The 25,538-nt window shown below is 47.5% G+C and overlaps 2 protein-coding genes across 4 annotated transcripts in view; one reads left to right on the top strand and one right to left on the bottom strand.

Moving 5' to 3' along the window:
• The window catches only part of SMG7 (SMG7 nonsense mediated mRNA decay factor), a 42,582-nt gene extending 32,080 nt beyond the window's left edge, over positions 1–10,502 (top strand). For 2 of the 3 annotated variants that reach the window (XM_085299671.1, XM_085299672.1), the window contains exons 16-23: positions 143–534; positions 1,294–1,659; positions 3,361–3,510; positions 5,222–5,302; positions 5,904–6,063; positions 7,456–7,626; positions 7,717–7,862; positions 8,373–10,502. In XM_085299671.1, the coding sequence (XP_085155797.1) occupies positions 143–534; positions 1,294–1,659; positions 3,361–3,510; positions 5,222–5,302; positions 5,904–6,063; positions 7,456–7,626; positions 7,717–7,862; positions 8,373–8,486 (1,580 nt within the window). In that variant the 3' untranslated portion in view covers positions 8,487–10,502. The remainder of the gene's footprint in view (positions 1–142; positions 535–1,293; positions 1,660–3,360; positions 3,511–5,221; positions 5,303–5,903; positions 6,064–7,455; positions 7,627–7,716; positions 7,863–8,372) is intronic. The other variant, XM_085299673.1, reaches the window with a different exon arrangement.
• A 1,391-nt stretch (positions 10,503–11,893) lies between these two features.
• On the bottom strand, positions 11,894–25,127 carry NCF2 (neutrophil cytosolic factor 2). Its single transcript, XM_085299674.1, has 15 exons — positions 24,829–25,127; positions 24,264–24,346; positions 23,537–23,645; positions 22,450–22,584; positions 21,978–22,085; positions 20,904–20,963; positions 19,633–19,676; positions 19,272–19,413; positions 18,269–18,331; positions 17,666–17,744; positions 15,130–15,173; positions 14,141–14,292; positions 13,948–14,059; positions 13,475–13,634; positions 11,894–12,140 (listed from the first exon to the last, which is right to left on the bottom strand). The coding sequence occupies exons 1-15, from the start codon at positions 25,000–25,002 to the stop codon at positions 12,043–12,045; spliced, it is 1,563 nt and encodes a 520-aa protein (XP_085155800.1). The 5' UTR covers positions 25,003–25,127; the 3' UTR covers positions 11,894–12,042.
• Between the last annotated feature and the right edge of the window lie 411 nt (positions 25,128–25,538).

A 25,538-nucleotide genomic window follows, 5' to 3' on the forward strand; every position in this document is an offset into this window, starting at 1 on the left:
GTATGCACACTGTGCTTAGTGTTTTCTATCCTCGTGTTTTTAAAGGTGAAAAGTGGGAGGGAGAAAAAACAGAACACTGCTTTGTCTGTGGAGCCATTTGAGGCAGGAATTGTGGTTAAAGGCTTGTTTTCATCTTTTCAAGGATTCCCACCGCCGACGTACGTTGTCCCCCCACCTGTGGCTTTCTCCATGAGCACGGGATACACTTTCCCAGGTGGCGTTTCTGTCCCAGGAACCTTCCTCCAGCCCACAGCTCACTCACCTGCAGGAAACCAGGTGCAAGCTGGGAAGCAGTCCCACATTCCTTATAGCCAGCAGCGGCCCTCTGGACCAGGGCCCATGACCCAGGGACCTCAGCAAACACCACCTCCTTCCCAGCAACCCCTCCCATCGTTACCAGCTCAGGCAACAGCACAGTCTGCGAGCCAGTTGCAGGTGCAAGCGCTGGCCCAGCAGCAGCAGCAGCAACAGTCCCCTACAAAAGCTGTGCAGGGCCTAGGGAAGAGCCCGCCGCACCACTCTGGATTCCAGCAGGTAAGCTTGAATGACATGATGTGCTAAATTTTACTGAAAATTCATCGCAATATTCAAGACTTATGTTCTTGAATAACCTTTTAAAAACCCTCCCATTATGTACCTTACTATGGAATTTTAATCTGGGAGCTCTGGGGCAGATTTGAAAAAGAGTAGGAGTTTAGTGGGTATGAGCTTATGATCCTGTAGCTAGGAGGAAGGTGCCTACTGGAAAGGGAGGTGGGTTTCCACTTTCTGCATATTTGTTTGTAGGCAAAGTGTGTAGATGATGTTTCTCATCAGTTATTTCTGTTACAGGCCTTTCTAGGTGTGATTTCTTGTTTGAGTAATGAGAATTGAATTCAAATTTTCGTTCACACTTTGCCTTTCTTTTTGGCTATGTGGGTTTCTCTGTTGGTTCCCTTTACCCTCACACTTACTAGTTTCATGCTTGCATCGTGCTTGAGAAAATCTTCCTCTGCGAATGATCAGAAGGGAGGTGGTGAGACCCATCTGTTTGGGGTAGCGAAATACTGGTTCAGTACCTTAGTCAAGGTGTGGAAATCCTTAGTAAAGGTGGATTAGAGTGAAGATAGTGCTCAAGCACTGGCATAGAGCTTGAGTAGGGAGTAGTATTACGTGCCCATCAAGACTGTGAATTTTAGTGAGTAACAGAGCAAATCAGAGCACCTATACCTAATCAGCCAGAATATCAATTTGAATGAAGTTGGGCATTCAGTTAACATTAATTGTTCCTACCTGCTGACATCTCTGCTTCAGTACCCCCAGACAGACTCATCGAAGCAGCTCTGGAACCCTCCTCAAGTCCAAGGCTCGCTGGGGAAGATCATGCCTGTAAAGCAGTCCTATTACCTTCAGGCCCAGGACCCTCTAAAATTATTTGAACAGTCATTACAGCCTCCTGTGATGCAACAGCAGCCTCTGGAGAAAAAAATGAAGCCTTTTCCAATGGAGCCATATAACCAGAACCCCTCAGAAGTCAAGGTGCCAGAGTATTACTGGGACTCTTCCTACAGCATGGCTGATAACAGAGTGATGGCACAGCAGTCTAGCATGGACCGCAGGGGAAAACGGCAAGGAGTCTTCCGCCCAGAACAGGATGCTGTCTCCAGGATGGCCTTTGAGGTAAGGATCTGTGTTAGAAATGGTGAAAATCAGCAAGGCTGCAATATTCCTGGCAGCTTAGTGGTTTCCTCAGTTTAGGCATACCCTGTAGCTTGAAGTGGATCAATGCGAGCCACCCTTTGGCAGTTTATTTACTAGGGAATTGGGTATTGGACTGCTCTCTGGAAACCATTAAATGATATTCCAGCAACTCCAGTACTCGATTTGCCACTTCAGTTGATTTGTTTGTGATCTGGCTCCAGAAAACTTAGTTTCAAGTAGATGCAAGGCATATGCAGCATAGATGTGACAGTGGTCTACGGTGAAGAACCTTGGGGAAGGCCAAAAATCCGTATCCGTCTGTAGTGAGTCTCTCTCCTCTTGTGGAAGACCCCTGGCAGGTGGGGCAGCATGGCAGTTGACAGTGTTAGTGAAAATTCTTATCTAGTAACTAAATTGCAGGTTTTGGGTTTTATCAGTTGTTACCCTTTAACCTTTACCCTTTTGAACTTGTAGTGCCCATATAATATTTTGTGTGTTGAATGGCTGAGGCTGCAATAGTTGGACTGAAGCTAGAAATCAAGGGTAGTAGGAAGAGTCTTGTCCTCTCCTCCTTTTTTTCCTCCTTCCCTTGCAGATCCCCCCCAGGCAGCCGCAGAACTTGCCTACCTGCTTCCTTAGGTCTCGGCTGCACTAGTGGTGTTCTTTGCTTCTATTCGTGCAGTTGTGCTTTACGCTGCTGTTTACAAAACCTGCAGTCTGCTGTTTGTTAACAGTCCCGGAGCTGTCTGGGAGTGCTTTTGGTGATATTTATAAGAAAAGTTAAACAGAGGCCTTTTAAAATCTGTGCTCAGCTATGCCTCTGTATATGCACTCAGGATTTTTAAAAGGTCAGCTGAGCTCCCTTAGCTTATCCTGCAGGGAGAAAAGCCAGTCAGTGTGCAGGAGACTGCCTCTACCCTGCTGTCAGGCTGTGGTTTTTAGATGGAGTCGGGGTCACAATCCCGTTCTTGTGCCTCAAAGGGAAGTTTTACCCTGCGGCAAGCACGGTGCAGCGCGCACGGAGGCTGTGCCCGTGATACTTCTGGTCTAGGCATTTCCCGCAGCACACAGATGGACAGGTTTGACCAGCCCATGCCAAGGTACAGCAGGGGTTTTTACGCCCAGTGATCTGGGTCAGTTGGACCTTAGACTAAGGGCCCCTAGCAGTGGGAGTGAGTCTTACAGGTTTTAAACTGCACAAAAGAGGAGGGAAAATGCAAACATGATTTCAGTTGTAAGGTAAATCACTCACAGTTCTGCTATGGGAGAATAATTTGGTTGTTTTTTTCCCTCCAGATAAATTCACATTTGTCCTTGCCTTTAATGGGAAAACAGATCCAGTGTTTGGCATTGGTGCAGAGGGAAACATTTAATTAACTAATTTCCAATGGTTTTGACAGTATCATTGCCTTGACAGAAGGATGCAGTGATCCTCCCAGTATGTGTTAAGCCGTGTGGCTACATCGCTGTTCTGCTCAGCGTTTTCTCTCTGTGTGCCTCTTCTCATTTCAGTTGCTCTGCTTTCTCACCTTGCATGCTGCCTTCTTGCTTTGTTGCAATCGCCTGCCTTTCTCTTGCTGCCTTCTCCTGTCCCGCTTGGGCTTAGTCTCGCTCCACGCCTGTTCTTGCTCTTCGCCTTTCTGCTTTCTGTTGTCTCACAGTGCTCATTTCTGTCACTAGGACCCCAAGAGCTCCCCTCTGCTTCCTCCGGACCTGTTAAAGAGTCTGGCTGCCTTGGAGGAGGAGGAAGAGCTGATTTTCTCTAATCCTCCTGATCTTTACCCAGCTCTGCTGGGGCCTCTCGCCTCTCTTCCTGGACGAAGCCTCTTTGTATGTATTTGACTTAATACTGCTGCTTCTCACTCTAACTGGCATCTTTCTCCTGTGAAATTTGTGAGAAATGTGACATTCCTTTCTCCTCCCCATCCCTCCTCTCCGCTTCTCGCCCGCCACCGTTGAGTATTCTCCATGGGAGAGGTCAGACAAGCCGAAGGCTCTGGGTTACTGGGGAGATGACTTTGCCTATGGCATGCAAAAATGTATGGCTTTTGGGCCAAATCCAGGCCTTTTCCCTTCCTCAGAAGTCAGAACAACTGCTTTGCAAATGCAGTCCCCAGGGAAGCCAGGGATGCTTCGTTCACCAGACTTGGTCTTCTGCAGCTGTAGGGCTTGGGAATAAGGCTGAGGGTGTGCATGATGGAAGGTTCAGGTGTGGCAGCTGTCAGACTGGAACTGTGCGCTTTTTTTAATCTGCCCAGAAGAATTATATAAAGGTGGCAGGAAACTACCCTTTTAAATGCAGAAGAGTTTGCAAAAAAGCAGAGTGATTTTTAAAAAGAAATTGTAAGTGATGGGCCAAATAATTGGAAGCTTTTTTAGAAATACAGTGAATTTTGACAGGCTGAGAAATATTTTTTTACTTTTATGGGTTAAAACCTTCCAAGCTCACTAACCAGAGGGCCTTTGAGCTGCTGAATTTATTAATTACTTCTAAAAATACAGTGTACCTTTCTAGTATGGCTACAAGCATGTTCGTTACATGTTAGTATTTCAGATCTGTAGTAGTAAAAAGGCAGTTACTTGTGACTGTGCTTGATCTCTGGTTAATAAGTCTCCTTTTCAGTTATTTTACATGTATTTCCAAGTAGCCTGTAGCATTTCTGACACCCAGTCCTGTCTCATTAGATTCCTGCACTAAGAAACTAATACGTGCTTCCCCAGCATCTTCCTTTGAAGCTCTCGCAGTCGCTGTCTGCGGACAAATGGAAGGAAATACTTCTCTGTGCCAGCGGTGCAGCTATGCAGAGCGTGAACGTGGCATGTCCTTTAAAGTGTGCTTTCAAAGTACAGAGTTGTCACTTTGCAGTTCTAACCGGCTAGGAGCTACTTACCAGGCAAACAAGGCTATTTGTCCTGGGCTCGCAGGATCAAAGCAAAGATGTGCTCGATATTAAGATAATGCTGAAAGGACTCTAGGTCAGGCTTTTGTTACTTGGATGAATAAATTTAGAAATATCTGACATGCTGAGCTGGTGTGAATGTAAGAAGGACTCTTTTTGGGACTGATCAGATGTGAGGTTGTCCTCTGAGCACAGGAAAGGATCCTGCCTTGTTTGTACCAGGTTTTGCACAGCCATAGCATTGGGTGGGTTTTTATTTTATTTTGTTTTTTGTTGGTAAGCATGTCCCCTCTAAGCATATCAGTCTGTCGCAGCAGTCAAAGGCCGAGTATCACACTTGAGATCTGAAGTGCTGTTCTGTCAATACAGTTGTCAGCTGTATTTTTTAAAGATAATGATTACAGTTAGTAGGGAAATTAATGATTTTCTTCATTTATTAGCTTGTTTTTGAATTCTCCAAGATACTGAAGCTAAAATATGGGAAAGATTTTTGTTTTGTTTTTATTTTGTTTTTTTCCCCTATCTTCCCCATCTTACTTTCAATGTTACAAAGAACAGCTAGAGAGTTTTTCGTAGCACACTTTATTCCTGTTCACTACACTGGATACTGACTGCTCTTTTTACCTTTTTTGTTTTTGAAGAAGTCCTTGCTGGAAAAACCATCAGAATTGATGTCTCAGTCATCATCTTTCCTGTCCCTCAGTGGCTTTTCCCTTAATCAGGTATGTAAGGATCAAAATCTGCAGCCTTTTGCCATTAAACTAGGTTGCGTGTTAGAAGTCTGGGCATATCCTTTAGCTCAAATTAATGGCAAACTTAAAAGAAATCCATGCTCCTAATTTTAGTTCTTACCAGCAAGATGCATCTTACCTTTTTTGAAAATTAGTGTTTTTTTTCCCCAATTTCATCCCATATTATAATTCTCCAGAAATACTGTTGAATCTTGCTGAGTTCATGTGCAGCTTTCTCTTAGGTATTTCTCAAAGTTATGGGTAGTGTAGGTCTCTTATTTTAATTGTTTTGTTCCTAAGCAATGAAATACTCATTCCCTTCCAAGGAGTTGAGCACAGCCGTGACCCAGTTTTGTGGGCATTGTGAATTTAAAGGTCTTGTGAAGGCTTTGCTGTCCAGCTAGGAGAAACTTGTCCTGATGCATAATGTGATGGACTTTATATGAAATAAAAACTTCAAAGGAGGAGGAGGAACTGGGGAGTAAAAAGGGAGTCAGTAAAGCATTTTGATTCATAATTCTTTTTCCTCTGTACAGTATTAGTGTTGCAAATAAATCTGATACTGAAATTCTCTTGAATTTATTTTTGGCAGGAAAGATACCCAAATAACAGCATGTTCAATGAGGTCTATGGGAAAAACATGAATACCAGCACAAAAACAGAAGTCACCCCTTCGGTCGCCCATCAGGAGACTTCGCTCTATTCTCTCTTTGAAGGGACTCCGTGGTCTCCATCGCTTCCAGCCAGCTCAGGTAATCTTGGTATGATTTCTGTTGTGTGCAGTGACTTAAGAGGATTTGAGCTAATTCTGAACCTGCTGCAAGTTAAATGTAATTGGAAATTAAAAAATATCTGCTTAACAAAGTACAAGGGACTCTGGGTTTTTAATCTATCCTCAGAAATATGAGGGGATTCTGTAATTATTATAGCGTAAGAATCTAAATTGTAATTTAAGTAGCTGAGCAGGATAAAAGTTTTAGGAGGTGTTAAATCCTGAAATCTCTTTAGCTTGGATTCCCAACAAGCATTTGGGAGTAGAGCTTTAATAACTCAAAAATCTCTATGCTTTCAATCTTGTTCAGTCAAAGCAGGAAAGACTGGATTTCATGATGTGGATTTTTCAAAGAGGAGAAAAAATGGATGACTAGAGTGTGCTGAGGAAAATCTGAAAGCTTTTGTTACTTTAATGCAGGTCACAAAGCAAACCAGCTTTTCCTTTACTAATTTTCTTTAAAGATATAAAGCATATTGTAGTTACGTCATGCTTTTATGCTAACTATAAATACAGAAGAGAGTGAGGGGAGGGAAAGAATCAACTGCAGCTAAGAAATGAGTATATTTAAAATAGCATCTGCTACAGTGAGTTTCTTGGTCATAGTGAGATTTGTGCCACCAGCTAGAGGTAATCATTGTGGGTGAAATGGAAGGAGCTGCAAGGTACTTCTGCTATGATTTGTGGCACTAGATGCTTCCAGCTTTCTCTCACTTCTCCTCATTTAAGACCACAGTGTCCTGCCACGCTGTATTTTCTTTAGACATTGATCTGTCCTGCCTGTGGGTAAGCTTTTCCATGCTTGCTCCTCTCCTTTGCTCAATATTTGGTGCTGGTCTGAACTGCTTTCAGACTTTGAGTATAAAACGTGTGTTCACAGGCTTAACAGTTTGAATTGTCAGCTTGCAAACTCCTTGAGGTTGGAAGTTGTTTTTATAGATTTGTCAAGCTGGGAGACGGAATGTGTGTGATGGTGGGTTGGTTTTTCTTTTTCTTTTTTCTCTTTTCTTTCTTTTTTTTTTTTTTTTTTTTTTTTTTTTAAGTTTGAGAAAAGTCATTCAGGACTGAAATGTGGAGAAAGCTCACTTTGTTGGCTAGCCAACCTTCTTGGGGTTTCCTGAAAGAATTTGGTTCTGGTAAACACATGTATGCATTACACACAGCCATTCCGTTCTTCTATGATGTGAAAAACTTTTCACTCAGAATTTAGGCATTTTACGTTACACTCGTGTAATGGAGAGCGTATAAAAACTGACCTTGAGTATTGAGAAAACTGAGTGATGGCAGGATTGGCAGGAGCACTACAAAGTGCAGAATGAGGAGGGTTCTACCATTTCTTTTGACCTTTTTGCTCTTACCTTGTAACCACTAGATCATTCGACACCAGCCAGCCAGTCTCCTCACTCCTCCAACCCCAGCAGCTTGCCAAGCTCCCCTCCGACCCATAACCACAATTCTGTTCCCTTCTCCAACTTTGGACCTATTGGGACTCCAGATAACAGAGACAGGAGAATTGCAGACCGCTGGAAAACTGATAAGCCAGGCAAGTGCTGGATTCCAGGCTTGCATGAAGCCAGCTGTTGGCATTTATTTTGCTAAGTTCATTTCAGCTTATCTCTTTTTCCTGTTTTAGCAATGGGAGGATTCGGTCTGGACTATCTCCCAGCAACATCGTCTTCAGAGAACAGCTGGCACCAGTCCAGCACTCCCAGTGGCACCTGGGCAGCCCAGGGTCCCCCTATGGAGGACTCCTCAGCCATGCTCATGGAGAGCCTGAAGGTATATTTAACTGGAAGCTGTGCTTGGAAATGGGTGCTGATCTATGGGGCTGGAAGGTGGAGTGATGGGCTTTAGGCAGAGTACATCACTGTGTTCTGCACATCAGAGTTCAGTGGCAGAAATCAAAGATTTTTCTTGCAGATTCACTTACACAGGCAGTGTGGGAGGTGTGACCAGTGCTAGAAGATGTCACAGTTTTTCAGTTCTTGCTGCTCTGGAATGTTTTGTGGAACGGGATTAGGTTGGCAGAACTGGAAGAAATAAAAATTTTGCTTTGACTGATCTAAAATTAGTAATTGCTAACGTAGGATCCATCTTTATGGTAATGAGGATTTTGAAGGATCTTAAAGGAGAACCTTTCTTTAGAAGGCATTGATGTCTGGATAGCTTTTATGATAAGCAAAGTGTGAGTATTGAAGGGAAGCAGGGGGGAAATGGTCTCTATTGTCTCATCTGTAAGAAGGTAGCTGTCTTGAGCAAGAAGGTGCTAGTGTGACTGTTTGTTTTTAGTCCATCTGGTCCAGTTCCATGATGCATCCTGGCCCTTCAGCCCTGGAGCAGCTGTTAATGCAGCAGAAGCAGAAGCAGCAACGTGGACAAGGCACCATGAACCCGCCGCATTGAAAATGAGGTGGCAACCCTTGCAAACGAAGGCTCCATAAACCATGGCATGTTGGGTTTGCAGGACTGGCCCACACAGTCCTGTGCAGGTGGCAGCCCTCTCTTCTGTTCCTTGCTGTCAGGAGGGCGTAAGTGCTCCACCAACCCACTGAGTGTGCACAAAATGTCTGCAGCGCGAGAAAGCAACATCAGGAACTCTCCCACCCCTGGGCCCTCTGGAGGGAGAGAGGAACTGCTGTTTGTCTCACTCAGTAACCCGATATCACCGCCTCTCACCTTCTCCATCGTGCATGTCCCCAGCCACATGGGAAGTAAAAGCTGAGAATGAAGGGCAGATGGGAGAAGCCAATGAGAACTTCTCAATCCTTTTCCTCTCTTTGGGGAGATAAAATAGGAATCCATTAATGATTGCTTTGCTGACTGAGAATGTAGTTGAAATTACTCCTAAACATCTTTATTATTACTATCTCAGTAGTAAGATCACACTGAATTCTTCCGTACACAGATGTGCTTTGTAGTCAGTGTGTAGCAATGAAAGCCCCAGTTGCTGCTCTGGTCAGAGGTAGGTGGTGGCAAAGTGAGGCTCTATCTCCTGGGCTAGCGAAGGAGCTTCATGAAGGAGAATCTGGCACTTGACACCACTTCACCTTTCACTCAAAGGCTTTGGCCAGCCCCTGCGTGGGTTAGAGACTCTAGTGTGAAATGCCCTCCTCTCAGTAGGTGTTTGAGCTATAAATTGGTGACATGGGGCATTGAAGCACTCTGCTGGACAAGCAAGTTAACTGCTATGGGGTTTTAAATTAATGTTTGATTCCTGTACATTTTACTGTAGCATAGTGGCTAGCCCCACAAAGGGGAGGCTACTCTGTGCATTCACAGCCTGACTCATTTTAATAGGTAGGTAGAAAGCTTTCAGTGTTTTTTTTTCTTTCTTTCTCTCCCCATCATCCCATCTTTGCTGGGCGCTAGTAGTTTTATTACCAACGTGCAACACCTTGCAGAAAGTAATCAGGGGTCCAGCAAGACTGAGTAAGGAAGACAGTCAGCCTGGACAGTGTGGAGGGTACAACCCCCCCCAAAGGCACACACCAGCTCTGCAGACAACCCCCCCTCCCCCAGACACACACACAGCTGCAGCCCCCAACTTTCAGTTCCAGAATGAAATTCAGAGCACCGTGGACACACGTGTGTAACCTACACACGGAAGAGAGCATAGTGCTGTTCGTACATGAAAAGGTGCAGAAGGGAAAATGAAATCTTTGCTATTTATTAGGGGGAAGGAAGACTGGAAGCTTCATTAAAAGGACAGCATTTCTGTTGGGTTTCCCAGGAAAGTTACGGAAACAATCTCAATGTCCGTTTGCTGTGTTTAGCAGTAGGGGTTTGTGTGATGATTCAGGAGCTCTGAGCTGGAAAAGAGCTGCAGAGCAAAGCACATGCAGGAGCCTAAGTGACGCTGGAGTCGGGCACCCCCAAAGAATATAAAAAGGGAAGACTGAGACTTAATACCCTTTCTAGGGTATGAGCAGCTCCCCCACATTCTCCAAGCAACATCACTGTTCTTTGTTGCATTTCTGAGATGTATTTCCTTTTAAAAAGTCCAAACAGTGAAGTTCCCACCCAGTAGTAATACGAACCAAACCCCTCTGTACTTCTCTCCAGCCCTCCCAGTTTGTGTATTTGAGCTGTGCACCCAGGCAGCTGCGACATTCCAGTGTTTGAACTGTCACTGATTCTTGCACCCTAGACGAGCTAACCAGGTTCAGCCATCTCACTCCCGGCAGTGCCAGGGTCCCAGCCGCGCCGTTCCACTTGTGCATGAGCGTCCGGTGTTAGGAATGCGTCTGACTCTCGGCTGGGACTCCGCTCCCGCCCTCCGATGCCTGGGGTAGCGAGGCAAGGGGACCCCAACAGAAACTGGTTTGTGTCGTAAGCTTTTTTTTGTGTTTTTTGTCTGTCTGTGCAAGAACTGCAGCTGCTGAAATCAGCTTTGCCTTTAATTAAACCATGTTCTCTCCATCCAGGTCTGTGTGTAGCCTTTATTTCCTGTGTAACTCAACTTCACGTTTTAAAAAAACATTATTTTTCTGGAGAAGTCAGAACAAGGTTTGAAACTGATTTTTGTTTGAAATAGAGCTAAATAAATTGCAGAGATTCAGTGCAGTTAATTGAAATGTGGTTTTCTGCTGCCTGTGTATGTGGTTTATATACTGAGCTAAAAATACGGAATAGGAGTTGCTTGCAAAGCTGTTTTTTGGTTGCGGAGTGGATTACTTGAAAGTAGTAGGGCATAGTCTTTGGGGGTTGGAGGCTGCAGATCCTTCTGCTGTTGACCTGCGTGTTTGTCAGGATGGCACTTCCATCCTGGTTCTTCGCAGCCGTTTCCCAAACGACACGCTCCAAAATTTGTCAAAGGCACGTTAAGGAAGCTATAGACATGTCCTGCTTTTGAAATGTTGGTTTACTTTATCCAGGCAACTCTTCAAAGGAAGCACCTTTTAAAATATGTGTTAGTATTTAGGCTACTGGGGAAGGTGAGGTTCTCCAGAACTTGCATGCTATCACCAGAAGTGGGGAAAACGCTGCACTTAGCCTCTTCAAAGCGAGGAGCTCCCGATGGCATGGATATCTAGCGCGGGCATAGTGACTGTTTACAGCACTCATGCTGAGGAAGGGACAGTGTAGGTGGACCTAAAAGGCCAGAAGGAGCAGCTGTCAGCAGTCAGTGAAGGTGAAGCACCATGGAAAAAGTGCCACTTCAGTCACTGGCAAGGGGGGAGGGGAAAACTGTTGGATATGGAAGAGAACAAGGAAATTAAGGTTGTGTAGGCTCTTGCACGGGAGCAACTTCCCTTGTATTTGGTGCTCTCCTTGGGCTCAGCTGCTGTACCTATGTCTGGCTGCGATTTGAGGCAGTGTCTTTAACTTATTGCCTCTTGTGACTGCTGGGAAAATGTTTTCGGGTATGGTCTTGGGAGGTGAAAAAAATATATAATTTTTTTTAATGCTCGTGAGGGTTTTAAAGTTGTGGCTTTGAAATGACTCGTCAATTGGAGCAGAGGGAGGCTGCTCAAAGCCTTCTTGTTTAAACTCTTGGGGTTAGAAGTAAAATTTTGGGGAAGTGAATTCTGCTGGGAGTTCAGCCTTTCCTGGTCTTGAGCTTCCAGAATGCCTGTTCCTCTTCTGTATCTGTTGGCAGCACCATAAATGCAAGTTGTTACCTTTTCTGTGAGTTTTCCCAGTGACTGACTTGTCTGTGTAAAAGTTTTGTTAAGGATGAGGTAGGTGGGACAGAGCTCTTGCTAGGAAGTCTGTTAAGTATGGCTTTTAGGACCGAATGTCTTCCTGGTAGGAAGATACTTAGCAACTTTTATGAACGAATTACCTGTCTTAAAGAACGATGCAAAAGGTAAAACAAAAAAATAAAGCTTTTAATAAATGTAGCGATAATATTTTGGTCCCTTTTCAGATGCGATGATTAATATAGGAACATCTTAATTGTGGCAGTTGAAATCCTTAATTTCTTTCCATGTCCAAAACTTCTTAAGCTCTTCTAAAATTAGATTTCTGGGTCTTTAGTGTTACACTTCTGAACGAAAGCAGAGGGGAAGATGCCTATCTTCCCATTGCACTGGCCTTCTAACCAGTCTTCGTTCACTGAAAGATAAAATTTACACCATTTTTGTTACCCTAGGGACATACAGGAGTATGCTTCAGATGTGCCTTCAGACCTTCACCTGCTACAGATGGGCCTGAGATTACCTTTTTAAGATATTCTAGTACCTAAATAGCTATGCTAAAGCCTGGTAGAGAGGTGACTGAGGAGACGGGAATCAGAAAGACTAAGGAAGAATGAGGTAGACAGCGAAGTTCTTAAGGTAAGAAAGACTACACCGAGGGAAGGGAGGATCAAAGCGGACACCAGGGTTGTCTTCCCCATCCCTCCCACCCCCAGATATATCAGGCAAGTTTGTTAAAAGAACAAACTGTGCATGAGAACTTAACCTAATTTTTCTTGTTTTACAGAAAACACAAAAAGGAAGGGAGAGGAGACAAAAGGAGCAAAGGTCAGTTTAGAAACACAGTGTCATAGGCAAATGAACCAATAAGTATTAAGGGCCTCACACAACTGTCTTTCCTCAGTGCCTGACTACTTTCATGTAAATCGTGGCCATAAGAGTGTGCGTTGGTTTTATTTCTTAAAATACTCCACAAAGTCCAATCTTTAATCAAAAATTTTCTTCTGTAGCAGGCAGTTTTATTTCCATTGGAAATTTGAGATTTGGTGTCTCATTTGCAGTTACTCGTCCTGGCCCAGTTCTGGGCCAGTAGCTGCCTTGAATATAAACCAGTAGGAACAAAGTGTGTTGGAAGAAGCATGTATGACCTTGAGATTTGGATGGGAACACTAGTAGAGCTGGAAGAGCTACGCATGCATTAAAGCGCAAAGCAATGAATGGAAGAAAATACTTCTAGAAAGCAGTCTTAAGACTCTGGAGCCACAAGACAGGCTTTAAGCGTTGCTTGTCTTGTGGGTCCAGAGAATAAGCTGGTAAGTAGAAAACCCTGCTCATACAGTAGCATGCAAAGCTGAAACTGTTTCCACCTCAGTATGTTAGACTCTAAGCTTTTGAGGGGATGGAGCAGGTTGGTGCCTCTGAATCTGGAAACCAGAAGGATGTGAAGCAAAACAACTCTTGTTTATGTTCTTAGGTTATCTGTGCTGTGGAGAAGCAGAGATTTTGGGGAAGGAGATCAAGGCCTCCTAGTAAAGCTAGTAGGCTCCACTGAAAAACTGGCTAAAGTGCGGCTGGTACGTGTCAGTTGTCTGACCAAATACCTGAGAGTTGTTGGCCTGACTGGCAGATGCTAGAGACCTGCTGCTGCTGTTGAACTTAGGGTGTGCTAAAGGTTTTTGGCATCTCAGACCCACACTTTCTCCAGAGCTGGAAGGTTCTTCCCTTACCCTTTCACTGCAAGAGCACAGTTACCTTTGGATAAAACGAGTATCACATCTCCTGCCTGAAATTCCAGGTCTTCAGGTTGGGTGGCTTCATAATTGTACTGTGCTACTACTTGGGTTGGTCCCATCTCTTCTGGCATTGTCTTCTGGGCCTCCTCCGGTTTGCTTTCTGGCAGAGATCCCTTGCCCTAGGCAGGAAGTAAGTTGTAAAGACACCTCTTGGCTTTTTATATATATATATATATATATATATATATATATATATATACATACACACACACACATATATATATATATGCTTCAGAAGATACTCTCTGCTGCTTTACTCTAACCTCTTCCACTCACCTGCCTTTTAAGGTGTTACCAGTTTTGTCTAAAAGCCCCAAATCTGTGCCTGGGGCAGGGAGAGCAAGGGTTAACTCCCTTGCTAAAGGTTTTAGCCCTTACCAGGAGGATACTTGCTGGGAATGAGCAGAAGTGGCTGCAAGTACTGTCACTGACCTCTGTGCTGTCACACCACACTGTCAGACACTTGTCCTTGGTATGACTCCAAGCTGCCTCCAGGTTCTCAGCACTCAAAGTCTCCAGCGCTTCGCTATCTCCAGGCTTGTACCTGGGCACACAGAGGATGCAGAGTAAGGATCGGACCTTCTGAAAATAAGGTTCCTGCTGCTGGCAGCAGGCAGTGGCTCACCTCAGCTCTGTGTGCTCTGGCTGGAGCTCCAGTTTCTTGCAGACCAAGTTCAAGAGTTCACTGTAGGAGAGATCTGGCTTGACTTGCATAGCAACTGTGAATTTGTGATGCGCCTTGAGAATGTAGGGTCCGGAGCTAGCGGTTTCTGCTTCCTGCGGGTGGTAAGTGGGATGTGAAAAGTGCTCTGGCTAGGCTGGCCCCACTTAGAGCCATGGGCAATGGTGGCTTTTCAAGGACAGATAGAGGGGCCCTGTGCGACTGCAACATGGAAGCTGTAGTCACCCGAAAATCTAATCTGTGAGGCATCAGGAAGCAAAACTAGCTGCCTGCTGGTCAGGAGCCATCTCTGTTGGTAGTTGATAATACTGTCTTCTGAGCAGGTTAGTGTTGATGCCACCAAGCTATCGTTGCACGTATGGCTGGTTAGCTGCCCTGAGTTTGTCCCAGGAGAGAATGCAGCAATGGATTGGGCCATATTGCAGCTTTCTAGGTGACTAAATTCAAGGTGTCCTTCTCCTGTCCCAGTTTTCCAGTTGGAATTGCTTTTTTTCTCCCTCTCTCACCCATGCGTCCTGCCAATGTGCCAGTCTTAATCAGAGGTATGAGAGTTATGGCTGAGCTCTTCCCTACTTCTCCCGTTTCGAGTGTGCAGGTCAGTTGGGATGTATTGAGACAACTAGTTAGGGGGCTCAGCCAGCAGTCCAAGATCCAGCAGGATGGGGACCTTGATGAGACCTCCCAAAAAGCAGCCCTCGTGGCCAGGTCGCACTGGCTGGCCTGCATGGCCCATCTGGAGCCTGATGTCCTACTGGCCCCTAGCTCCAGGGTTATGCTTTGGAGAAGCTGCTGAATGACAAAAACCTGAAACACTCCCAAGCCACGGTGCTTGTAAGGGATATTACATATCCCTTTTGATATGTAATAAATGCTACAGCAAGGACTGTAGGCATCTGCCTCCCTGTGATTCCCGCAGCAATGGAAGCTGTTACCTTTGGTTCTGCTCTCGGCTCTGTTGCGGTAACTGGAACAAAGTCTGAGGAAGAAGAAATAGGTGGCTAAGCCAGTGGAACGGGGTAAGCATTACCAGTCGGTACATAAATAAATGCTCAGAATCCTGCAGCCCTCCTCTTTAACACTCATCGTTGTCTGCAGCAACAACCAACCCTGGAGCCAACTCTGCTCGCGCAAATGGATGTGGCATTAGTTGCAGTGAGATTCATCTATAGGGTTTAGGGGTGACCACCAAGAGGAGGCTTGGGGCCTGTGCTTTATCTCGTGTGAGCTACCTTGTTTCAGAACTTTACTATGCTAGTTTTCAAATTGTAAAGCCTGTTTTGCATCTATAGAGACAGGAACTTCAGGGTTAGATTGTTCCTGGGCAGACTTTTCTTAAATATAAAAATATTTGCAAGCATAAATAGCTAACTATCTTATGCTCTGCCATACGTGACTTTTTGCAGCTAAATAACATTAAATATTGGACCATGCAGACAAAATAGGAGCTTTTTTGTGCTGTAGTTCTCTGATTAGTCTCTCTGCAGTGCTGGGAGTCTGCACAGACAGTGTAAATTCCAGCACTGATGGCAGCTAACAGCCAGCAGTCAGTTCTCTGGGGTCTTGGGGACAGATGTTCAGGGTGAAAGATGAGCCGTGCTGCCTGCGCCGAGAGCAGGCTGGAGTCTCGTACGCTGCTTGCCCTCTCCATCCTGAGCTTGGGGCTGGGACGTAGCTAGCCGGGTTTGGACTAGGAATCCCATGCTCCTTAAACTTACAGTATGACCTTAGGAAGGGAGGTGACTTTTGGGGTGCTGAACATCAGAAACCCTGCGTGGATTCAGCTTGTTCTGGAGATGCTTCACCATTGAAGGCAAAGCTGTTGTTTCCAGTACCTCTGCTCTTCTGATTTCTCCAGGTCCATACTGAAAACTGGAGGCAACCCTCGTCTTTCACAGGAGTTAAAAAGCTAAATTCAGGCCTTCAGCTGGGGTGAATTGATAGAGGTCCATAGAAGTCTGTTTACAAGGACCTACTCTAAGGTTTGTCAGTGCTTTGACATTACAGTGCTCGTTAAGGGGAGAGGTAGAGCTCTGCTGTTTATTTAATACAATCCCAGTGCTAGATCTATGGTGGCTTTTGGTGCCATAAAGATGCTTTTTGAGATTGCTGGGTCCCTGAGACGTTTGCTCTTAAGGGCTAAATTTTAGCAATTGGCAGCTCAGCCCACAGGGTTATTGCGGCTGCTTTCGCTTAGAGGAGAGCAAGGGGGGATGTTCGATATTTGGATTGGATTTTTTTAGGTATTCTATTAGCTGAAAAATCTGTTGAAAAAACAAATCTGTGTTAAAATTAAATTTTCACTTAGGGGGAAGGGAAGGCATTTTCTTATCCATTTTTTTCCCTCCCTTATTGAAATTTTTGCCAGTTTTTCCATTTCCTCTCTGCTGCAAGTGCTTTGTGCCCCTGAGTCTGGGAGGCGTTAAGAAGTTTGTCTGACCAGGGCTCTGCCTGATGGCACGTTACAGCAAGTGCTCTGTCTGCCAATAAAGAAAGTAAAAATTTAGCTGTTTCCAATTCCCATGAGCCACAGCCACCTTCGCTATCAACATTATTACTAGACTCCATGTGAGACTGCTCTGCTGGTGACACAAGTCCGGTCCCTACCCTCCAGGTAAGATCGTCTGAAACTGCCTGGGCTTATTAGTCTGTCCGACTCTGAGCTGTCGTCTGTCACCTTTCAGAGCCGCAGGCTGGCTCGTGGCAGGGTTAGGTTGTTCACGTATTCCTGTTCTTATTGGCGGGTTGGCTTTCAATACCTGGCGCGTACTGCGGTTGGGTAATGTCTGTGCGTGGCAATATTTTCCATCCTCTACAGTTATATTATTATGGGAATTGTAGCTTCCCTGCAAGCAGGGGAAAAATTTGTGGCTTTAGACGGGATTAAAGGTTCTTATAGCTCCATGTATGCCTACAGTTTGGTGGCTTTGGTGCTGGTGGCCCTGCTGCAGGTGGTGCTGGCCAGGCCTGTGGGAAGGGCCCAGGCCACAGGACGCTTGGCAGCTCTTAGGGAAACCAGCCCAGAACCCCCTTTCCTGGGCAGTCGCAGCTCCTTCAAAACTGGCACGACACACAGCAGCACTAAAATAATCCCAGGTGCCCCGCTTTGAGGAGAAGCTTGTAATGAACTTTCTGCTCTGGGACTTACACGAGCTGGGTCGCTTGCCCTATTCCTGTCCCCAGGCCCTTTTGGTTGCTCTGCTGGTTGCAAGCACAGAAAAACTCGCTTTCCCCTGGGATCCCAGCCCTCAGCACTGCGGTTGCAGGTTGTGCCTCCTGCTTTAATGCCTCTCCATCTTTGACAGCAAGTGGGTCCAGAGGGGCCAGAAGCTAGATGGAGATGGATCCCAGCCCTCCTCTCAGCAGATGGAGAAAAGCATAAGGCTGCAGCAGTGAGGAGACTGTCTCAAAGCTGCCCACGGCGGGGTTTCCCACAAGGTACTTTGGTCTCCTCAGTTCCCCATCACTGACCTGGTGCTGGCCGCCGGGGTTGTTCTGGAGCACTGGAGCTGGGCGGCTCTGGGATCTCGGGTTCAGGAGGGATGTCTTCCTGTGTAAGACAAGAGGAAAGCAGCGTTGCCCATCAGCGCCTGCCCGAGGGAGTAGGGCACTGCTGCCCTGCGAGCTTCCCTTCCAGCCCACCAAGGCAGGATCTCTGGGGGGTGGGAGGACTGAGCGTGGTATCGCTGTGACCTGTTGTTCAGGGGTGGCACTGCATAGTTTTGGCTCCAGCAAGGGAGACCCTTACCTTGTGGGGATCGGTATGTGCTAAGCATGTTCCTGGCTATTTCCCAACGCCTGTTTGGGGTCTTGAACTGGGGAGGGAGAATTCACTACCCCTTCTTCTCCCCTACATTACCAGCTACCACCCAAAGGGCCATCAGCACAACATCTGACCAGTTTGGGCAGATTTGTGAACTCCAGTTATGATGACTGCAAACCAGGAGAGACTCCTCTGGAGTTTCATGGGAGAGAGAGTTGCAGGTGCTGGTAAAGAAACCCCCGAGGTGGTGAGTGATTGCATGAGGACCTGCGCTCTGCAGAATGCCACCTCTTCCCTTTATGGTACCTTACCTGGATCTGCAGCCTGTTCTGGAGCTCCACAAGCTCGAGGTAGTTGCAGGGGACAATCCCTTTCTGTGGGGAAACAGAGATGAGTGGAGACTGCTTGGCAGGAGGCACTGCTGCTGCTGGAGGAAGCAACCGAGCTTGTCTTTGCCCTGCCGTGAATCCAGGAGAGCACCTGAGACTTGAAGGTTAGTTGCTGCAGGTTGGATGAGAGTCACTGAATGCTGTGGCCTAGGCAGTGTTTGGGGGTGTGTGTGAAATGTGAATTGCCAGACAGAATAAATAACTTTACTAGATCATTCAAGAGATCTAAGACAAGGGAGTAAGTTTTCAGTGTGGTATACGAGGAGATGGACAGTTTGGGTGACTCAGCTCTGGGATGCTTCGCTTAGGTGGATGTGATCATGCAAGTGGAGCAGCATGCCTTTGGGCTGAAAGCTGCCTGGACGCCTGGGTGTCTTAGCTGCCCCTTACTGATTGCTGTGCAGTGTGTGCTGAATAACCAGCTCTCTGAGAAGCAGGATCAGGATTGGGGGCCTGCCATCTGCTGCCCTCTTTCCTGACTCAGCCCCTTGCCTTTGGTGCCCTTTGGTGAGTTGCCTGTTTTTGTATGCTCTCAGTTTCCCTTTTTTGAGTCTGTCAGGGATATAGTGGATCTCCCTTCCTGGGAAAGGAAGAGCATTTCAGGGCAGATTGTGAGGAACAAGACAGCATCTTTTGAGGATGGCACCTGAGTTTTCTGTTGGTAGAAATGCCAGGAGCTGGACACAAGGAGCTGGGCTTTACTGGTCCATTACTGTGCCCATTCCCCTAAGGAGCAGGGATTGCCTCTAATGAGCCCAGACATCTGCTTTCGCATTTGAACAGGGGACAAGGTGGAGCTAAGGCAGGAACTCCTCTAGTTAGTGATAGCGTGGCTGTGTTCTGCTGGTCGTCTGCAGAACCTCACAGCTCTGACGAAGCGTTAGCCACGTCATCCACCCCCTTGTATCAGACATGTCCTTGGTACCTTTCCATTGAACATCACAGTAGCCCAGTTGTCCTTCTCTTTCTTCAGGACAAAAACAATGTTTCCCGGCAGGACCTGCAGCTCCTCCGGCGTCTGAGGGATGAACTCATACAGGACACGGTGCGGTTGCCCTTCGAGGGCCCTAGGTGTGGAAGCAGTGGTTGTTTCAGGAAGGGAGGTTGTGCCTTTTCTTCACTTTCCACTGGGACACGCACCTTTGTTTTGTTGTTTCCCCGATCCACTCCCCTTCCCCCCCCTCCTTAGTTTTGAGTGCTGGCTGGATTCAGCCGGTGATGGTGCAGGACAGGGCTGGACCTGGCTGCATGTATCCACAGCGTTGCCCACATTTCATCCAGCTTACCTAAGGATTTCTGGAGTCTTGGGCCTGGGTGGAGGACCGGACACCTGTGAGCAAAAAGACAAGGAAAATTGTCTGTAATCGGAAGGATTTCAGTTGCTTTGCCAAGAAGTCCTGCAGCATTCTACCATGCCTGACATCATCTCTACATGGTTCCTTTCTCCCGTGCTGTTTTGCAGACCCAAGGGAGGGTTTTTTGTAGCTTTACAGACTGTCAGTGTATGTATTTGGCTCACTGCCGCTCGGATGCGTGCAGCAGCTGTCTTTTGTGCCATTAAGAATATCACTGGTTCTGGTCCTTCAAAGCAGCAGTTTCTAAACCCTTCCACTTGCAATTTTCAGAATCAAAATGCCATTTGCGTCTGTGTTTTGATTTCAGGCATTCATGAAGGGTTGAGATCATGAATTTGGGAACACCTGGTTTAAGCAATGGTAGTTTTGTATTTCCGTATGTATTCCTGGTGTTATGTTTGCAAAACCCCAGCTGCCATCATAGTGCTCCATAGTCTCTCCTGCCTAATCAATCTGAGGTCTCTGGCAGATTTTATCACCTCTCTGAAGAAGTTACTTTTGTACTGAAGTGGGGCAGCAGTCCTGACTCCTAGAACAAGGCATTTTTGGTTTTTACTGAGAGAACTTTACTGCATTGAGAAGTGTGCATTTGATCTTGCATAACAGAGTAATAGGTCTGCAGTGGCCCCAGTTCCCCATACCCTCTCAAAAGACTAGTAAAAACTCTCCAGTGCCTTTAGAGCTGGAACGGATGTTTATACTTCATCAATAAAACAGCAATGAAAATATGAAGAGATCTATGAACTGGGGCAGGCAGAAAAAAACAAGAAAGTGGCAAATAAAAGCAGAAACCCTCTTGCTCCTCTAGTGATTCAAGCGTAGGCAGATGAATCCTAACAAATCTTGCAGGAAGGGTTTGAGATCTCCTCCCCTCCGTGGCAAGCTGCAACCCTGCAGCAGAGGCAGAGGAACAGGATGCATGACCAGGCCTCTGCTTCCTGGTCAGCGGCCGGTTTATCTTAAACCACAAACGTAAGTGGGTTTGGGCTGCGGTGCGAGATGATAAGCAGAGCAGCTGAGCTGTGGGCGCATGCCTCCCTCTGCCCCTGGGGCAGGAGCAGAAAGTTTATGGTGGTAATGCTGCTGCCTACTCAGCAACATGAGCCATAGCCCTCAGCAAGAAGCTAGATGATACCAGTCCCAGCGTACACCTGAACACTCGTGCTGGGCTGGCTGCAGTGCTGAGGTCGCTGGTGCTTTACCTGGGGTTGAAGTGGAGCAAATCCTGAAAAGCTGTCTTTGTCTACCACAGATGCCACCACCTAGAGCCAAAGAAAGACATGTAGTGATTTGGTGCTCGTAGCATTTCTTAGACCTCCGGTTGTTTGACATCTGCCCTCTTTTGGTGTTGTGCAAGCCCAGCTCCTCAGGTATGGATGCTCCAGGTTCAAGGTGGGCTATGATTTCAGCTAAACATTTTTGATGAGGCTTGGTGCTTCAGGGCACCGAAGCTTGCCTCACAGTTGTGGTAAGCTCTTAGCCTCACCACTACAGTATTTAGAGTTGCTATAAACTAGAGATTCCCCTTTATGTTTTAATTGTGAATGTCCAAGGGAGTTAAGGGAGCCCTTGCCTCCTGCACACCATTTTAAACATTGTTAAAAAGGTTCATAAATGTTTGTGTGTGCGTTACAGGGGAACCCTTCACTTCAGGGGAGCTACTTAGCTGTTGGTTGTCTGGTGGCCCAGTACCTCCATAGGCCTGTGGTTTGCTTTCTGCAGGAACACTGACAACAGGGGTGGTCGTTCTGCCTCCTAGGACTTGCCTCCAAAGATGGTGTCCCAGGGCTTGGATTTTGTGTGCTTGACTAAGCTGAAAAGCCTGTCTCATACTGAGCAGGGGAAGAGCTGGAGGTCATTTGTGGATGTCAAATTTTAAATAGCTTGAATTCCTCTCCTTCTCCTGAACAGAGTCTTGGCTCAAGTTAAAGCTCCAGTGAGCCCTCTCCAGCTCATTGTGGAATGACTGTGCCTCATGTTTGACTAAGGATAGAAACTGAAATAGGCTTTGCTGAGCTGTACAGATAAGGTTTTGCAGAAATACCCTTTTAGCTCTGCTATTCCTGCAGAATCTCAATTCCCACGAGATTCCTGCATGTCATCCCTCCCTCTATCCCTGTGGGGATCCCCAGGGCACAGATCATCCCCATATCTCTGCCCTGCTCACCAGGGAGTAGATAACAGACCGGTGTGTGGTGGCTTTTAGGCAAAGGGAGGTCAGTGGCTTTCTTCAGCCCACAGGCTTGGCTTGAATAAACAAAATATTTCTTTCTTACCATAGCCTTTCCCAGGTAGTCCTTCTTCTCCAGCTGAGCCACTTGCTTTTCGTTTGGCCGAAACAGCTTCCCTGTGGGAACTGCCACCAGCTCATAGAGCTTCTGCTTCTGTAACACACACAAACCAGAGTGCTCATCAGAAGTGAGAGCAGAGGTGGGTTTTTAGTTTGCCCCTGTGGTTAAAGTCTTGCTCTGTAAAGTCAACCCACCGCCTTGGCAGTCTGACCGCAGCCCTGATGTGGTCTGCTCAGTCCAGTCTTCCCATCACTGCCTCCATAGTGCCCTGAAAGCTCTTCTCACAAATCCTACCATCAGTTTAACACCCGTGTTTTGTATATCTATCTTCAGTTCTCTGCTGCTCCACTAAAGCCCTTGCTAAGGGATGGTTTCTCCATCTGTGGGATTTCCTCTCTCCCTCCTGTGGGTCTGCCACGGACAAACACCTCCATGTCTAAGACCTCCTATTTCTTACCAGGATAGCTTCCATTGCCTTGTCAATCTTGTTGTGCTGGGGCTCACTTTTCATGCTCATTGCCAATGTCAGATGTTCCTCAGCTTTCTTCCAGTTCTGCATTGTGGCGTATGCAAGTGCTATGTTATAAAGTATCTGCAGGAAGGATGGGAGCAAGGAGATCAGTTATTTGAAGAGCTGGAGAAGAAGCCACTGCAACAGCAGAGCAGATGGCACTGCACATAGCACATGCTTCTGAGTGCTGTGGCAGGATTTCTGTCCTCCCTGGCCAAAGCAAAGTGACTAGCAAAGTCCCTTTTAGAGACAATAAAGCAAGGTAATTTGAGATCATCATCTCACTTCCCTTTGCAAAGCTGCTCACATGCTGCTGGGATTCTTTGCCACACTAATAACTTTCCGTGGTAATACTGGCTCCCCATCCCTGTGCCAACTTGCGTATGTTTTGCTAGGGTTTGGGCACAAACAGACACTAGTTGTTTTTCCCTAGATTTTTGCTGAGCTATTGAACAGCTCTTTCCATATAGGCCAATTGCTGTTTCCATATGGGTAGATGAGGTCAAACCTGCCAAGGTGTGGAGGCTGAAGGAAGACTACTCTTTCTAGTGGGTCTGTCTTCCCATAGCTGACGTGCTGTGGGAAAAGCAACCTGGCTCCCTATGTGGGAGATTCACTTTTGGTCACTGACGAGAGAAAAAGATCTACGGTGAAGAAATATCAGCTTATCCTTGGGATGGGTCTCACTGAGGGATCCATTTAGTGCAAGGAGGTTCAGGCCTTTTCTTGGTCCAGGCCTTCTAGAGAGTTCACAAGGTGACATGAGAACGTGCTTGGTGGGGTGCTCTGTGCAGCACCCAGCAGCGTGGGTGCAGAAGGCTCCTGTCCGCAATGTCGCCTGGTGTGGTTTGCTCAGGTCTCTGCGTGCCTGTTGTTTGGGCATTTCTGGGCTGACTGTGCAATGTCAGCATCCCCATAACAGCTCGGGAGTTTGTGCTATCTCGCACTGCGCTGGGCTGGTGGGCAGAGAGCGCCCTGGCTGCCCGCGGTAAGGTCTGTAGCATTAGGAGCAAAACGCCAGTCTCTTCCTCACCTCGCAAGCAAACAGCCTGTACCGCAGCCCAAGGATCTTGTAGTCTATGAGCTGGTTGCCTCTCAGTTGGGCCAATGCCTCTTTAAAATCCTCGATGGCCATTTCATGACTGTGGAACAAAGGAAAATGATAACTTGGGAGGGCTTCAGCAGCACAGCAGCACTCAGGCTGCCTGGTTCTGCTCAAGGGCACGTCACCGAGCCCTGAGTCGTCACTGTCTGGAGGACACCAGAGGCCTTTTGCCTAAGGCTTTGCCTTTCTTGTGTTGTGATCACGAGCGTCTTTGCCCTGAAGGCCCCAGGGCCTTCCAGTGTTTCTTCACTGCAGGGAGGACCTGTGTTTCCCAGGTCTACCTAGCACTGGGACCTCTGGTCCTGGTACCGACTTCCTCTCCCCTGTTTAAGCTGGAGTCAGCACACCTTATATTACTGTATATATGTTTATTGCTTGTGGTATCTACCTATGGTTGTTCTGAGAAATCCCAGTCCAGAAGCAAGTGCAAATCACTTCACAGGGTGTCTTGGGGTGCAGTGTAGACCTCCTTGCCATTGAGTCTTTACAAAAAATCAGTTAAATTTATCTGTGCCTCTCCAATTTCTGGGGAGCGTTTTCAGCCCTCCCAAGGGCACTAGAGGCATTCCCTGGCTTTCCAGGTTTCTTTCAGGCTAGCGTCTCTGTAAGTGGCACAAAAATAAAACCTTCAACCCATCCAGCACCCACCACTCACTTCTCTCGCTTGTAAAACACTGTCCCCCGTTGGAAATAGGCCACCGCCAGGTGCTTGTCACAGCTGATGCTCTGCGTGAAAGCCTGAAAGGAAGTAGAAGGAATAGAGAAAAAGGGGTAAGAAGGTTTAAGAAAAGGTGAGGACGTAGAATGGAAATACCAGCCCTATCTGCCCTTCTGCTTTATTTGAACTCTGCGCGTCCTGGGAGCAGGCTCCTGATTTCCTGGAGCCACATCCAGGTTTCACGTGTCGACTTGGCAGCTTTGTGCCTCCACGTTTGCCTCCAGGAGGCAGGGAGAGAGCATGAACAGAAAGCCGGGGGTCTCTCCTGCTTCTCCTCGGCGAGTCACCGGCAGAAAGGGTTCAGCGAGAATGCAGCAGGGGTGGCACGAGCCAGCCGAGTGTTTAAAAGTCCCAAATCCGTACCTTAGCCTGTTCTCCTCCGTTCCTCCCGCTTCGCTCCTCGATCTGCCTAGCAGGTCTGCGTGTGAGCTCGGCGCTGCGTCGCGCCGGCTCGCCTGCAGAAGGCACTGGCGCCTGCAGGTGCCCCGGCGCCGTTACCTACCTCCTCTGCCTCGGCCAGGTTCCCCAAGACGAGGTGGATGCAGCCGATGTTGAAGCAGAGTTTGGAGGGGGGGTTGTGGACGGACGTGAAGGCGGCCAGGGCTGCCCGCCAGTCCCTCTGGTCGGCAGCGCACACCCCCTCGTTCCAGAGCCGGATCGTCTCCACCAGCGACATGACGGGAGCGGGCCACGGGCTCGCCGGCCGCCTCGGGGCTCTCGCTCCTCCGCCTGTCCTTCCCCGCGGCGCCCCGGCTCCCTCGCGCTGCTGCTCGGCCTCTCCCCCGCTGCCTTCTGCCGGCACTTCTGCATCCGCCGCGGGTGCTGGCGCCCGTGTCGCAAACCTCGCAGGAAGTGGCCTCACGCGGGGGCGGCGAAACGCGGCTCTCGCCATGGGGGAGCGAGCAAACGCTGGCGGTCACGCGCTTCGCGTTTGGCTTCTCCGGGCTTTCGATGGAAAGTCGGGCAGTTTGTCGGCTGCGTGGTTTATCAGGTCTGATTTGGGCTTGCCGGGCTGCTCCTGCCCGAGGGCTGCACCTGGCCCGGGGAGAGGAGGCCAGGCCCCGGCCGGGCCCCCGCAGCGCAGCCCGCGACCAAGGAAGTCGGTAAATGCTTTAAACAGTTCCTGGAGGCGTCTCTCTGCCGGCACGGCCGCCTGCAGCCTGGCAGGTGTGATCCTGCCTTCCCAAGGGAGGAGGTGAAGTCCAGCCCATG

The sequence above is a fragment of the Rhea americana genome, unplaced genomic scaffold, assembly GCF_003343005.1.
Source record: "Rhea americana isolate MKP2758 unplaced genomic scaffold, rheAme1 scaffold_151, whole genome shotgun sequence".
In the NCBI taxonomy this organism is placed as follows: domain Eukaryota; kingdom Metazoa; phylum Chordata; class Aves; order Rheiformes; family Rheidae; genus Rhea; species Rhea americana.